Genomic DNA, 16,647 nt, shown 5'->3' with positions numbered 1-16,647 from the left:
GTAGCTCGCTCGCTAATCTTAGTGCTAGGGAACTGCAATCGACAGCACCACCTCCGGGCCAAGGACAGGAACATGTACATTTATATTTAAAAGTGTCAGCCAGGGGCTCACTGTCGGGTGGACCGTGCAGGAGCGTGTTAGCTGAGGACGGAATCCTGCAATATAAAAGGACAGCTCATCAACACTCGGTGTCTAAGGTCACACGAACAACGGCCCCTGGGGCCAAGTACTGGGAAGCAATCAGAGTCTGTGGAGCTGTATCCCTTGAGGAACGACGGAGAGAATCAGGGAGAACAATTAAAATTAGTAGCTCAGTTAAGCAGGGCTTTACAAACTACTCAATACCAGAAGCAGCTGAGGACACACCTGGTCAAGGCACCCATGTGTTTATATAGAGGTTACATCTTCCAGCCAGCCCAGAGATGTCCTCAATATTGCCACAAGCGAGGTTGAGTGGATAACTCACCAGCAGGACGTACTCAATCATATCTCAGCACCGTAACAGAAAAAAAAACTATTTATAAACACGGCAAAGTTCCCAACTGGAATTCCAACCCCCCCCCCGCCCACAACGAGACTTGGAAGAGTGAGTGAAGTTGCCACAACATGAACCTAGCTGAGCTCACTCGGAATCCGGCTTCAAACCTGACATGCATTTTCAGTCTGTCAACATGCCAGACTCCTTCTCCTGCCCCTCCAGGGCTCAGTTGGGAAATGCAACAACATGCATTTATATAGCGCCTTTAATGTGGAAAAACGTCCCAAGGCGCTTCACAGGAGCGATTATCAAACGAAATTTGACTCCGAGTCACGATCTAGGACAGGTGACCAAAAGCTTGGTCAAAGAGGTAGGTTTTAAGGAGCGTCTTAAAGGAGGAGAGAGAGAGGCGGAGAGGTTTAGGGAGGGAATTCCAGAGCTTGGGGCCCAGGCGGCTGAAGGCACGGCCGCCAATGCCACGGTGTCAAATCGGGGATACGCACGAGGCCAGAATTGGAGGAGCGCAGAGATCTCGGAGGGCTGTGGGGCTGCAGGAGGTTACAGAGATAGGGAGGGGGGCGAGGCCATGGAGGGGTTTGAACACAAGGATGAGAATTTTAAAATGTAACAGCGTGTTTGGTACTCAACCAGACCAGGAAGGTCCGGGTCCCAACCCTGGTCCGTACTGATCGAGCTCATCTCAGCCTAGGGGACAACTTGAAGCAAAAACTGTTTTGAGAAGCGCCACACTGGCCCCTTTTGGGTACGTACTGCGCCCATACAGGTGCGGACCAGCCGTCAGCTTGGCTCAGCCCCGAACACTCTCATCCGAGAGAGAAACCCTAAACAGGAAACTGGGGTGGGGAGAGGGATTGTGTGCGGCGAGGAAGAATCATTCACATATCGTTTAACGCTGCAACCAAGAGATACCATTAATAGCCTCCACGGGGAAGCCCCCTGAGACAGGAGACAGCATGGCTCTTGGTTGGGATGGAGTAGAAAAGCAGCAGATCAAATACGTCAGCATTTGATTCTATTTTATCGATCAGAAATGACAGCATTATTATAAAAAAACCACCAACCTCGCCCAGAGTAAGAAAGACTTGCATTTATATAGCGCCTTTCACAACCTCAGGACGTCCCAAAGCGCTTTACAGCCAATGAAATACTTCTGAAATGTTGTTATGTGGGAAACGTGGCAGCCAATTTACACACAGCAAGATCCCACAAACAGCAATGAGATAAATAACCAGATAATCTGTTTTAATGATGTTGGTTGAGGGATAAATATTGGCCCCAGACACTGGGGAGAACTCCCCCAACTCTTCTTTGAAACAGTGTCGCGAGATCCGGGCCTCAGTTTAACGTTTCATCCAAAAGACGGCACCTCCGACAGTGCAGCACTCCCTCAGTACTGGCACTGGCAGTGTCAGCCTGGATTACAGGCTCAAGTCTCTGGAGTGGGGACTTGAACCCACGACCTTCTGACTCAGAGGGGAGAGTGCTGCCCACTGAGCCACGACAGACAGTTGCTTTAGGACTCTCACTTGAGTCAGCAGGTTATGGGTTCAAGATCCACGCCAACATTTCAGCTTAGAATCTAAATGAACATTTCAATTCAGTTCTGTTTCTCGAATGAGGCTGTCTGCCCATTCAGGTGGATGTGATAGATCCCATGGCACCATTGTAAGAGCAGGGCAGTTCTCCCGGTGCCCTGGTCAATATTCGTCCCTCAACCACTATCAACAAAACAGAATAACCGGCCATTTATGTCATTGCTGTTTGTGGGATCTTGCTGTGCGCACAATTGGCTGCCGCCTTTCCCTACTTACAACAACCGCCAAAAGTAATTCATTGGATGTGGAGCACTTTGGGACATCCTGAGGTTGTTATACAGTGCTTTAGAAATGCAAGACCCATCTTTCTTACTAACAACTTGCTGTAGTGCCATTCCCAGGGAGAGACTTACAGAAGCTGGGATTGTTCTCCTTAAAGCAGAGAAGGTTAAGGGGAGATTTAATAAAGGTGTTTAAAATTATGAGGGTTTTTGATCGAGTAAATAAGGAGAAACTGTTTCCAGTGGCAGGAGGGTCGGTAACCAGAGGACACAGATTTAAGGTGACTAGCAAAAGAACCAGAGGGGAGATGAGGAGAATTTTTTACGCAGCGAGTTGTGATGATCTGGAATGCACCGCCTGAAAGGGTGGTGGAAGCAGATTCAATAATAACTTTCAACAGGCTATTGGATAAATACTTGAAAAGGAAAAAAATTGCAGGGCTATGGGGAAAGAGCAGGGAAATGGGACTAATTGGATAGCTCTTTCAAAGAGCCAGCACAGGCACGATGGGCCAAATGGCCTCCTTCTGTGCTGCATGATTCTATATTCCGTGCTCCATAAGGAAACCGGGCGGCATCTTTTCTGGGGAATTGGGCGGAGATACAAGGTGTACGATGGCCCAAGGATATAAAGTCCACGTCCAGCGATGTAATGCCAGAGGGGCGCGCCTGTCGGTGGCAGAGAGTGACCGTCCGATCAGAGCGTCCGAGGGGACAAGCAGGTGGAATAGTTGCTAGGTCGCAAGTGACGATCTCAGCTTCCTCCTCAAACAAGCTGAGCCAGCTGCATCCTGGTGCGGATGCCAAACATGGTTTTGTACACAGCACATCCTGACACCTATTAAGCACAGATGATGACTATCAGTTCAGAGCAAACAGATTTTTAAACCGTATGCACGTATATAAATGAGATCTTTCTTCTTCGCTCAGCTTCATTCTTCATAGGGAGACTGATTAACTCTCTGTGTGCTGGCATGCAACAGTCAAATATTCTTTGAGTTTCTCCTGCAAGGAGTATCACTGGCCAGTACTGGATAATTTAATCAGCATCTCGTGTTTTTCTTCCCATTTTCCTAAGCTTGCTTCCCCGCTCCGCGTGAGTGAAGGGTTGAGAGATGTTTGAGGTGGGATAAGGTGCTGTATAAATTCAAGCCGCCGTTCGGGTGAGACGTTAAACTGAGTCCCCGTCTGCCCTCTCAGGTGGGTGTAAAAGATGCCCGGACACTATTCGAAGAGGAGCAGGGGGAGTTCTCCCCAGTGTCCTGGGGCCAATATTTATCCCTCAACCAACATCACTAAAAAAAAAGATTTTCTGGTCATTATCACACGGCTGTTTGTGGGATCTTGCTGTGCGCAAATTGGCTGCCACGTTTCCTACATTACAACAGTGGCTACACTTCAAAAATACTTCATTGGCTGTGAATGGCTTTGGGACGTCCTGAGGATGTGAAAGGTGCTATATAAATGCAAGTTCTTTTCTTTTTAAAAAGGAACAGCATCAGTGTCTGTCTGGAAAGGGGAGTGAGGATTTAACAGGTCCGGCTAATTCAAGCAGGGGTGGATCGAGGGATGGCGATGGACTCTGGGCGGAATCCCTGCAGCTGTGGCGAGACCTGCTGGTGCCAAGACCACCACAGGCAGTGTAACTCTCTAACCGTATCCTGCGTTTTTAGTGCTGGTTTTCCCTGGTTTGACCCACTTCAGTGTAACTCAGAGATGACGCTGTTCTCAAACAGGCCAATCATTGATTTAATGTCCAAACTCAGCAGTAAATCGCACCCTCAGGATTGCAGGCTGCTTTGGCACTGACGGAGTCTGGTGCCTGTGAGGTTAGCTTGGAACTTTGGACACCGATAGTCAGCAAAATCGAGCTGGCAACTCACATGCTGTAAATGACCCTGAACTGTTGGCTCCTCCCAGCAGGCAGTTCTCACTCCTGCTCCAAAAGAACAAAATACACCAATACACCCCCCCGCCACGTGACAGAGCCTCCCCCCTCACACCCCCCCGCCACGTGACAGAGCCTCCCCCCTCACACCCCCCCGCCACGTGACAGAGCCTCCCCCCTCACACCCCCCCGCCACGTGACAGAGCCTCCCCCCTCACCTCCCCCCCCGCCACGTGACAGAGCCTCCCCCCTCACCCCCCCACCCCCGCCACGTGACAGAGCCTCCCCCCTCACACACCCCCCCGCCACGTGACAGAGCCTCCCCCCTCACACACCCCCCCGCCACGTGACAGAGCCTCCCCCCTCACCCCCCCCCCCCCGCCACGTGACAGAGCCTCCCCCCTCACCCCCCCCCCGCCACGTGACAGAGCCTCCCCCCTCACACCCCCCCCCCCGCCACGTGACAGAGCCTCCCCCTCACACCCCCCCGCCACGTGACAGAGCCTCCCCCCTCACACCCCCCCCCGCCACATGACAGAGCCTCCCCCCTCACACCCCCCCCCGCCACGTGACAGAGCCTCCCCCCTCACACCCCCCCGCCACGTGACAGAGCCTCCCCCCTCACACCCCCCCCGCCACGTGACAGAGCCTCCCCCCTCACACCCCCCCCGCCCCCCCCGCCACGTGACAGAGCCTCCCCCTCACACCCCCCCGCCACGTGACAGAGCCTCCCCCCTCACACCCCCCCCGCCACGTGACAGAGCCTCCCCCTCACACCCCCCCGCCACGTGACAGAGCCTCCCCCCTCACACCCCCCCCGCCACGTGACAGAGCCTCCCCCCTCACACCCCCCTGCCACGTGACAGAGCCTCCCCCCTCACACCCCCCCCCGCCACGTGACAGAGCCTCCCCCCTCACACCCCCCCCGCCACGTGACAGAGCCTCCCCCCTCACACCCCCCCCGCCACGTGACAGAGCCTCCCCCTCACACCCCCCCCGCCACGTGACAGAGCCTCCCCCCTCACACCCCCCCGCCACGTGACAGAGCCTCCCCCCTCACACCCCCGCCACGTGACAGAGCCTCCCCCTCACACACCCCCCCGCCACGTGACAGAGCCTCCCCCCTCACACCCCCCCGCCACGTGACAGAGCCTCCCCCCTCACACCCCCCCGCCACGTGACAGAGCCTCCCCCCTCACACACCCCCCCGCCACGTGACAGAGCCTCCCCCTCACACCCCCCCCCGCCACGTGACAGAGCCTCCCCCTCACACCCCCCCCGCCACGTGACAGAGCCTCCCCCCTCACACCCCCCCCGCCACGTGACAGAGCCTCCCCCCTCACACCCCCCCGCCACGTGACAGAGCCTCCCCCCTCACACCCCCCCCGCCACGTGACAGAGCCTCCCCCTCACACCCCCCCCCGCCACGTGACAGAGCCTCCCCCCTCACACCCCCCCGCCACGTGACAGAGCCTCCCCCCTCACACCCCCCCGCCACGTGACAGAGCCTCCCCCCTCACACCCCCCCGCCACGTGACAGAGCCTCCCCCCTCACACCCCCCCCGCCACGTGACAGAGCCTCCCCCCTCACACCCCCCTGCCACGTGACAGAGCCTCCCCCCTCACACCCCCGCCACGTGACAGAGCCTCCCCCCTCACACCCCCCCGCCACGTGACAGAGCCTCCCCCCTCACACCCCCCCCGCCACGTGACAGAGCCTCCCCCCTCACACCCCCCTGCCACGTGACAGAGCCTCCCCCCTCACACCCCCCCGCCACGTGACAGAGCCTCCCCCCTCACACCCCCCCGCCACGTGACAGAGCCTCCCCCCTCACACCCCCCCGCCACGTGACAGAGCCTCCCCCCTCACACCCCCCCCCGCCACGTGACAGAGCCTCCCCCCTCACACCCCCCCGCCACGTGACAGAGCCTCCCCCCTCACACACCCCCCCGCCACGTGACAGAGCCTCCCCCCTCACACACCCCCCCACCACGTGACAGAGCCTCCCCCTCACACCCCCCCGCCCCCTCCCTGGTGTGCCAGGCAATACCCAGGTACACTAGCACATGGCTGTAACTCTCCCCACACCCTGAGTTCCTTATCTCAGCCATGGAGAGACAGCAGAGTGGAGACCACAAGCTGCCCCTCTGGTACACCCCCAACATATGGCTGAGGGCACAAAACCGGGAGCAGTGGCATGGCCCAGTTGCGAGGTTACCGTGGCAGTACCCAAGTCTTGCACCATGGTTTCATCGGAACAGCAGGAGGCCATTCAGCCCCTCGAGCCTGTTCTGCCATTCTAGTACATCATGGCTGACCTGCACCTCTACTCCATTTTCCCGCCTTTGCTCCATATCCCTCGATACCCAACAAAAAATCTATCGATCTCAGTCTTGAAGATTTTGCACGCTGTCTGCAAAATGCAAACCTGTTAAAACATTTGGGGAAAAAAAACAAATGTAGGGAGCTTGTTTACAAACGAGAGGAAACCCACGGGGTCTATAATCAGGGAACACGCACTGCAGTCCGTGCTGTTATGCCCGGTATATGCCAGATACCCTGGGATTGGTCTGGGGGATGCGAGGGAACCACATTCAATCAAGGGGAAAGGAAAGAATCTTCAGAAACTCTCAGCTCGCTCTGCACGAGCCTTTCAGATGTGTGGCGCTATTTACTGGCCAGCGGAATAAACCTCGCACTATTGCAGCTGGGCCATGGGTGCATGTGTCCAGAGTCTGATACCGAACCCTGCCCCTGGGTAAAACCGGCTGCTGAGTCAGAGGGGCTGAAGGGGGTGTGGAGAGTGCGCAGATTCTCATGGCCCAGTCGCAGGTCTCCGGTAGCTGAAGGTTGAAGGACAGCAGTGACGTTGGATTTTATTTACTCTGTGTCCCACCCCTGCATATCCCATGTTCACACAAGGACAGTCGCTGGATCGCTGTGTCAGCTTATTCAATTCCAAAGGACTTTGGCTCTCAAACAAAAATCATTTTCAGCAGCGGTAGCCCTGGGTGCTGGGGTAATAACCCCCTCTCTGATTCAGGGGCCCACACTACCAACGGGGAGGTGAAAACTTCCTCCAGCCTGCATTACCAGTGACATCAGAAAGCCATTCATTTTGAACTGCAGAAGCCCCGAACAGAGAGACATGACTCCCCCCAGACCCACAGGGGGGTGGCATCGGGGTGAGGGGCAAGGTGGGTCGGGAGTAGAAAGAGAGTGGGACAGGAGCAATGGGCCGGGCCAGGGGGTTGGTATTTACATGGGGAGTCTCGTATTCTGTTTTGGTTATAAGCAGCACACTCATGGATCTGGCCCCCAACTGCAGAGCCAGTTGTTTCCTGTGGAGAGGGTCTACTGCCCTGGCATCCCAGATTGTCTCCCGGCCTGACGATGCCTCCATTTTAAAATTCTCATCCTTGTTTTTAATCGCACCACCATTGGCGGCCGTGCCTTCAGCTGCCCAGGCCCTAAGCTCTGGAATTCACTCCCCAAACCTCTCCGCCTCTCTCTCCTCCTTTAAGACGCTCCTTAAAAGCTACCTCTTTGACCAAGCTTTTGGTCACCTGTCCTAATATCTCCTTATGTGGCTCGATGTCAATTTTTGTTTGATAATCGCTCCTGTGAAGCGCCTTGGGACGTTTTACTATGTTATAGGCGCTATATAAATGCAAGTAGTTGTTGTTGCTAAAAACACTTCAAATGCAAATGGTAATAAAATGAAAATCTTCTTTAAATTTAGAAACGGAGGTGAAGGATCAGTGAGCTCAGCGTAGGTCAGTCTGGCTTAAAAGAGTAAAATAGATTACAGCGTTAGTCAGAAGTAGAGATTCAGTACAACTAAGCTTGGGGTTTAAAAGTCTGCAGACTGTGGGAGAGAGGGAGTGAGACCGACAGAGACCCGTCCATCAACAAATGAGATAGATGGTGCGAAGATTGAGGATTCAGCGGGTAAAAAGAGAGGAGGGTTTGGAGAAACACTGACTGTAGTATCGATTAAAGAGGGGGAGAGACGCACAGACAGGGGGAGAGACGCACAGACAGGGGGAGAGACGCACAGACAGGGGGAGAGACGCACAGACAGGGGGAGAGACGCACAGACAGGGGGAGAGACGCACAGACAGGGGGAGAGACGCACAGACAGGGGGAGAGACGCACAGACAGGGGGAGAGACGCACAGACAGGGGGAGAGACGCACAGACAGGGGGAGAGACGCACAGACAGGGGGAGAGACGCACAGACAGGGGGAGAGACAGACACAGAGCTCTGACTGTACCTGGTTTGATGGCACTCATCACCGCTCGCGACGCTTTCAAAACGGCCTGGTAGATGGCTCGCTGGTCAGGAGTGAACTTGCCATTGGCTGGAAACGAGCAAGTGATGTCAGAGCCATAGCAATAATATTCCCCGCCCATATCGAAGAGGCTGAAAATAGAAAATCAATGTATTGATAAAAGGGTAATCAGAGTCCAGGCGTCTCCCCCAGATACACTCCCGGCACGGACAAAACACAGAGTAACGCTCAAACACTCCCAGGGCAGGTACAGCACGGGTTAGATACAGAGTAAAGCTCCCTCTACACTGTCCCATCAAACACTCCCAGGGCAGGTACAGCACGGGTTAGATACAGAGTAAAGCTCCCTCTACACTGTCCCATCAAACACTCCCAGGGCAGGTACAGGGTTAGATACAGAGTAAAGCTCCCTCTACACTGTCCCATCAAACACTCCCAGGGCAGGTACAGGGATGGGAAAGGACTGTGTCTCGGTCACAGCCGATTGAAGGAGCTGCAGGAGCCCGCGTGCTACTCTTGGCTCCATTATCAGATTGAGTTACACTGAAATTACAGCACAGAAACAGGCCATTCGGCCCAACTGGTCTGTGCCGGTGTTTATGCTCCACACGAGCCTCCTCCCTCCTTATTTCATCTCACCCTATCAGCATATCCTTCTATTCCTTTCTCCCTCGTGTTTATTCAGCTTCCCCTTAAATGTATCTACACTATTCGCCTCAACTACTCCTTGTGGGAGTGAGTTCCACATTCTCACCACTCTCTGGGTAAAGAAGTTTCTCCTGAATTCCCTATTGGATTTATTAGTGATTATTTTATATTTATGACCTCTAGTTTTGGACTCCCCACAAGTGGAAACATTTTCTCCATGTCTCCCCTTTCATTATCTTAAAGATCTCTATCAGGTCACCCCGCAGCCTTGTCTTTTCCAGAGAAAAGAGCCCCAGTCTGTTCAGCCTTTCGTGATAAGGATATCCTCTCAGTTCTGGTATCATCTTTCTGAATCTTTTTTGCACCCTCTCCAATGCCTCTATATCCTTTCTATAATATGGAGACCAGAACTGCAAGTGTGGTCTAACCAAGGTTCTGTACAAGTTTAACATCACTTCTTTGCTTTTCGATTCTATCCCTCTAGAAATGAATCCCAGTGCTTGATTTGCCTTTTTTATGGCCTTATTAACCTGCGTCGCTGCTTTTAGTGATTTGTGTATCTGTACCTCCAGATCCCTCTGCTCCTCTACCCCATTTAGACTCATTATCCAAGCAGTGTGTGGCCTCCTTATTCTTCCTACCTCACACTTATCTATATTGAAATTAATTTGCCAATTACCCGCCCATTCTGCAAGTTTATTAATGTCCCCTTGTATTTTGACGCATTCCTCCTTTGTATTAACCACACCCCCCAATTTGATGTCGTCCCCAAATTTTGAAATTGTACTTCCGATTCCCGAATCCAAATCGTGAATGTAAATTGTGAACACCGATCCCTGGGGAACACCACTTCCCATCTTTTGCCAGTCCGAGTAACTACCCTTAACCCCTACTCTCTCTGTTCTGTACCCAGTTTGCTATCCATTCTGCCACCTGTCCCCTGACTCCACATTCGCTGATCTTAGTCATGACCTCTACAATGCGGTACCTTATCGAAGGCCTTTTGAAAATCCAAATATTACATCTACATTACCCGTCTCTATTCTTTCTGTTACTTCTTCAGTGAATTCAATAAGATTGGTCAAGCAATGACTTTCCCTTTTGAAACCCGTGCTGACTATTATTAATTATATTTTCATTCTCTAGATGTTTTTCTATTACATCTTTCAATAAGGATTCCACTATCTTTCCTACCACTGACGTTAAGCTAACTGGTCTATAGTTCCCTGGACTTATTCGATCTCCCTTTTTAAATACAGGAATCACATTATCTGTCTGCCAGTCCTCTGGCACTATTCCCTTTTCTAATGAATTTTTATATACATGTAATAGTGCCGCTATCTCTTCCCTAACTTTTAATATTCACGGATGCAATCCATCTGGACCAGGGTTTTATCCATTCTAAGTTTTATTAGTTTATCAATTATCTCCCCCCTTTCTATCTTAAATGTCTTTATATCTTTTTTGATCTCTTCTTCTAGTGTCCCGCCCACCATGTGAGTCTCCCTGGTAAATACTGAGGCAAAGTAATTAAATATTTCTGCCATTTCGCTGTCATTACTGTGAGTTTATCGTGTGTATTCCTTAGTGGCACTATCCCTATCCTGATTTTTCTTTTGTTATTTATGTGTCTGTAGAATACTTTACTATTTCTCTGAGAAGGAAAGCTGTAGACTGCAGGAAAATATCAACAGACTGGTCAGGTGGGCAGAAAAGTGGCAAATGGAATTCAATCCAGAGAAGTGTGAGGTAATGCATTTGGGGAGGGCAAACAAGGCAAGGGAGTACACAATAAATGGGAGGATACTGAGAGGTTTAGATGTGGAGATGCCGGTGATGGACTGGGGTTGACAATTGTAAACAATTTTACAACACCAAGTTATAGTCCAGCAATTTTATTTGAAATTCACAAGCTTTTGGAGGCTTCCTCCTTCCTCAGGTGAATGTTGTGGAAATGAAATCCTCGAACCTTTCACATTTATAAATAGGAAGAGAGGGACCTTGGAGTGCATGTGCACAGATCCCTGAAGGTAGCAGGACAGGTGGATAAGGTGGTTAAAAAGACATACTGGATACTTTCCTTTATTAGCCGAGGCACAGAATAAAAGAGCTGGGAGGTTATGCTAAAACTGTATAAAACACTAGTTGGGCCACAGCTTGAGTACTGCGAACAGTTCTGGACACATTACAGGAAAGATGTGATTGCACTAGAGAGGGTACAGAGGAGATTTACAAGGATGTTGCCAGGACTGGAGAATTTTAGCTATGAGGAAAGATTGGATAGGCTGGGGTTGTTTTCTTTGGAACAAAGGAGGCTGAGGGGAGATTTAATTGAGGTATAAAATTATGAGGGGCCTAGATAGAGTGGATAGGGAGGACCTATTTCCCTTAGCAGAGGGGTCAGTGACCAGGGGGCATAGATTTAAAGTGATTGATAGAAGGATTAGAGGGGAGCTGAGGAGAAATCTTTTCACCCAGAGGGTGGTGGGGGTCTGGAACTCACTGCCTGAGAGGGAGGGAGAAACACTCAACTCATTTAAAAAGTACCTGGATGTGCACCTGAAGTGCTGTAACCTACAGGGCTACGGACCAAGTGCTGGAAAGTGGGATTAGGCTGGGTGGCTCTTTTTTGGTCAGCAAGGACACGATGGGCCGAATGGCCTCCTTCCGTGCTGTAAATTTCTATGATTCAACGATTTCTTTTTATATTCCTTGATAATTTAATCCCATAGTTCCTCTTTGCTTTCCTAATTGTTTTTGATTTCTTTCCTAACCTCTCCACATTCCCTATTGTCTGTGAACTCAGTGCCTTTTCCTTTAGTTTCAATTTTACCCTTATCTCTTTATTCATCCATGGTGTTTCATTATTGGCTAGTTTGTTCTTGCTTTTTAGAGGAATATATCTCTCCTGAATCCTTTTTTCAGTCGTTCCCACGGCTGTTTCATTTCTTTGTCAAAATTTGTTCCCAGTTTACCTTCCCGAGTTCCATTCTCATCCCCTCAAAATTAGCCTCACATATTACAGAACTTGAACATGTGCCAAATTATTTCTGTGACTTTTCCCTCCTTTGCTGAAGGCACTGATTCATGCTGGGACAGGAAAGGAAATATTTGTGGTGATAAATGATTGAAACTGTAATTTACATGTTCTGTGCAGTCCATGCAAACCAGGAGACAGTCGCAGGCAGAAACACCTGCTTAAAGTGAGGGGATCTCGGACGGACTCTGACTCACATCCAGCTCACACGTCCATCTTTAGCAGGGTCAGCGAGTCCACAGTGCCTGAACAGCTAGATCCCTGAACTCATGATGCAAAGCTAATCAGAGCGCGAGATTGGGGGGGTTGGGGGGGGAAGAGAGACGGACAGGGGGAGGGGGGAGAGACAGACGGGGGGAGGGGTGAGAGACAAGAGACGGACGGGGGAGGGGGGGAAGAGAGACGGACGGGGGGAGGGGGAGGGGGGGAAGAGAGACGGACGGGGGAGGGGGAGGGGGGGAAGAGAGACGGACGGGGGAGGGGGAAGAGAGACGGACGGGGAGGGGGAGGGGGAAGAGAGACGGACGGTGGAGGGGGAGGGGGGGAAGAGAGACGGACGGTGGAGGGGGAGGGGGGGGAAGAGAGACGGACGGGGGAGGGGGAGGGGGGGAAGAGAGACGGACGGGGGAGGGGGAGGGGGGAGAGAGACGGACGGGGGAGGGGGAGGGGGGAGAGAGACGGACGGGGGAGGGGGAGGGGGGAGAGAGACGGACGGGGGAGGGGGAGGGGGGAGAGACACGGACGGGGGAGGGGGGAGAGAGACGGACGGGGGAGGGGGAGGGGGGAGAGAGACGGACGGGGGAGGGGGAGGGGGGGAGAGAGACGGACGGGGGAGGGGGAGGGGGGAGAGAGACGGACGGGGGAGGGGGAGAGAGAGGGAGACATCGGGAGACCAGTACACCAATTAGGCCCTCGAGCCTGTTCCCCCATTCTTTAAGATCATGGCTGATCTGTATCTCAACTCCATTTATCCGCCTTTGCTCCATATCCCATAATACCCTTACCCAACAAAAATCTATCGATCTCATTGTGGAAATTTGCAATTGACCCCCAGCCTCAACAGGGAATACAAGCCTAGTCTCTGCAACCTGTACTCATAATTTAACCCTTTTAGCCCCGGTATCATTCTGGTGAATCCGGGCTGCACCCCCCTCCAAGGCCAGTAAATCCTTCCTGAGGTGCGGTGCCCAGAACTGAACACAGTATCTCCAGATGGGGTCTGACCAGGACTTTATACGACTGCAGCTTGATTTACACCGAGGGGACAGATGGGGCCTCGATTTATTGTAACGAGGCCAGGGGTCTCTTTCAGTTAAGATGCCCACTAAACCCAGGTTGGCCAACTAAACCAAGATCACATTCAGACACCCCTGGCCTGTTCCTGTGACTCCCATACTGAGCTGCAGTGGGCAGGAATGCCTTTTCCCGCGCTATGTACGACCACACCCCACGTGTAATCACTATTATTTTGGGTTTCCAATGAAATTGCAAACGTGAAGACCACCTCATAACAGTCCAGAGCAACAGGCTTGAGGGGCTAAAGGGCTAAGCAACAACAACTTGCATTTATATAGCGCCTTTAACGTAGTAAAACATCCCACGGCGCTTCACAGGAGCGATTATCAAACAAAAATTGACACCGAGCCACATAAGGAGATATTAGGGCAGGTGACCAAAAGCTTGGTCAAAGAGGTAGGTTTTAAGGAGCGTCTTAAAGGAGGAGAGAGAGGCGGAGAGGTTTAGGGAGGGAATTCCAGAGCTTAGGGCCCAGGCAGCTGAAGGCACGGCCACCAATGGTGGAGGGATTAAAATCGGGGATGCGCAAGAGATCAGAACTGGAGGAGCGCAGAGATCTCGGAGGGTTGTAGGGGCTGGAGGAGGTTACAGAGATAGGGAGGGGGCGAGGCCAGGGAGGGATTTGAAAACAAGGATGAGAATTTTAAAAATCGAGACATTGCTGGACTGGGAGCCAATGTAGGTATCCTGAATCATTATCCTGGGATGCCAGGACAATAGCCCTCTCCTCCCTGCCCTCTCCACCATCTTGTTCTGTGAACACACCATGATTCACAGGTTGACATAACTAGCTCAAGGGACATATTTTATTGATATTGGCTAATTGCACATTCAGCTGATACTGAATGAAAGTAGGTCAAAGTCAGAACACACCAAACGCTCGAGATTGGGGAGAGCTCCCTCTGATTGCACAGTATCGAGTCACACAGTGACTCAGCTTCCAAGCATACAAATTGTACAAATCTCGCAGGGTGGGTCTCCCCCAGACCCAGCCTTTTATATCACCTCAACATCAAAGGTCAGAATTACCTGGACACACCGATTAACCTTCCATTGGAAGCCCATAAACGTCATCGTTTGTAACAGTTCTCTTACTAAACTGAGTCATTAACTAAATGGAAACGACTAAAAGAAATATCAGTTTAGAATCATAGAATGATACAGCACAGGAGGCCATTCGGCCCATCGTGCAGGTGCCAGCTCTTTGAAAGAGCTATCCCATTAGTCCCACTTCCCCTGCTCTTTACCCATATTCCTGCAAAGTTTTCCCCTTCAAGTTTTTATCCAATTCCCTTTTGAAAGTTATTATTGAATCTGCTTCCACCGCCCTTTCAGGCAGCGCATTCCAGATCAAAACAGCTCGCTGCGTAAAAACATTCCCCATATGTCCCCCCTGGTTCTTTTGCCAATTATCATAAATCTGTCTCCTCAGTTCAGGGACAGCCCAGTTTAAGGAACTATTTTGTTTTCTTCCTTGCGAATATTTACAACCTGACATTACTTAAGTGACCCATTTGGAATGGGGAGAAAAGCTACTGGTGGAACTGCAGGGGAGGTGGTGTCAGATCAAGTCCTGGGGAGGTAATCACAGCCTGTCTGTCACATTGGAAACCCACCAGCTTGTTTACACGTCTCCCAACTAAACTGGGAACTCCAAGCAGATAAGGTTTCCATTTGCCCAATATAGAGTGGGCACACCCACTCTTTAGGGATGCACACTAATCCAGAGAGGGTCAGCACAGACTGGCAAGAACCAAGGATTGGGGACCCCCAGAGTGTGCAGGGGACTGCTGGAGTTTAAGAAAGGAGGGAACTTGCATTTATATAGCGCCTTTCACGATCTCAGGGCGTCCCAAAGCTCTTCATGGCCAATTAGGTATTTTTGAAGTATAGTCACTGTTGTAATGTAGGGAAACATGGCAGCCAATTTGTGCACAGCGAGATCCCACAAAGAGCAATGTGATAATGACCAGATAATCTGTTTTTTAGTGATGTTGGTTGAGGGATAAATATTGGCCCCAGGACACCGGGGAGAACTCCCCTGCTCTTCTCCCAATAGTGGCCATGGGATCTCTTATGTCCACCTGAGGGGGCAGACGGGGCCTCAGTCTAACAACTCATCCAAAAGACCTCAGACAGTGCAGCACTCCCTCAGTACTGACCCTCCGACAGTGCAGCGCTCCCTCAGTACTGACCCTCCGACAGTGCAGCACTCCCTCAGTACTGCACTGGGAGTGTCAGCCTGGATTATGGGCTCAAGTCTCGAGTGGGACTTGAACCCATGACCTGACTCAGAGTTGAGTACGTGAGCCAAGGCACAGAGCATGAGGTAAGCTTTGCACTGCTCGTCCCGCTGGAGCCCACTATGGCACTGGACCGCCGGGTTATCTGCAGCCCGACCCTCGATGAGATTACTAACACTTCCCCCCTCTCCCCAGGTACCATTACTGAGCCAGGCTGTCTGGAGTACTGCAGACCTGCCCGGCTCAGTAGTGAAATGCCAAGTCTGCCAGAGGATTCATTTGACTCCCACTCGCCCACTGCCAGATGCAGCCACCTGAGTCACACACTAATTACCAGCCTCTCACCTCCCCTCACCCACAGAGGATAGACAGGTCAGTCCTCACCAGCGGATACCAGGATCTCTCCCCCTCCCCCAATACACGGCAATCACCATAACTCATCAGAAAATGTCTCCCTCAGAGAGACTCGTGCACCGTTAGCTCATCCTATTGATTGAAGTGTACGGGACAGTGCTGACAATGATCACCATACAGTGTGTGTCACAGTGAATTCTGGAGGATCTGTTCCTCACACATCATGTTGTGCTGTCGATGCACCAATGCGAACCCAGCACACTCTACACACACTGGGCCAACCAATGGGGATGGCTGTGGGTGTCCCCAACAATGGTATTATGGTCTGGGCACAGTACAAGAGGGGACCATGAAGGCATTGATTGGAGGGGGCGTTCTGCTGTTGCTTACCGGAGCCTCAGCACAGTGCCAGGCCATATAACCACACTCCCCGAGCGCAGCACACCAGCTGGGGACTATTGCGCCTCATCGACTCTGTCACCTCATCCTTCCAATCTAAACATTCACTCGTCAGACACAATCCCACAACACAACGCCCATTCATAATAAATCATACACGTCCAGCCTTCGA

The 16,647-nt window shown here is 51.9% G+C and overlaps 1 protein-coding gene across 1 annotated transcript in view; it reads right to left on the bottom strand.

Annotated features, from left to right (window-relative positions):
- Positions 1 to 16,647, bottom strand: part of pepd (peptidase D) — a 140,569-nt gene that overhangs the window by 24,176 nt on the left and 99,746 nt on the right. Inside the window, 1 exon segment of the mRNA XM_067998201.1 lies at positions 8,481 to 8,629. Within this exon segment, the coding sequence (XP_067854302.1) occupies positions 8,481 to 8,629 (149 nt within the window).

The sequence above is a fragment of the Heptranchias perlo genome, chromosome 16 (genome assembly GCF_035084215.1).
Source record: "Heptranchias perlo isolate sHepPer1 chromosome 16, sHepPer1.hap1, whole genome shotgun sequence".
NCBI classification, from domain to species: domain Eukaryota; kingdom Metazoa; phylum Chordata; class Chondrichthyes; order Hexanchiformes; family Hexanchidae; genus Heptranchias; species Heptranchias perlo.
This window is presented reverse-complemented; position numbering and strand designations above follow the sequence as displayed.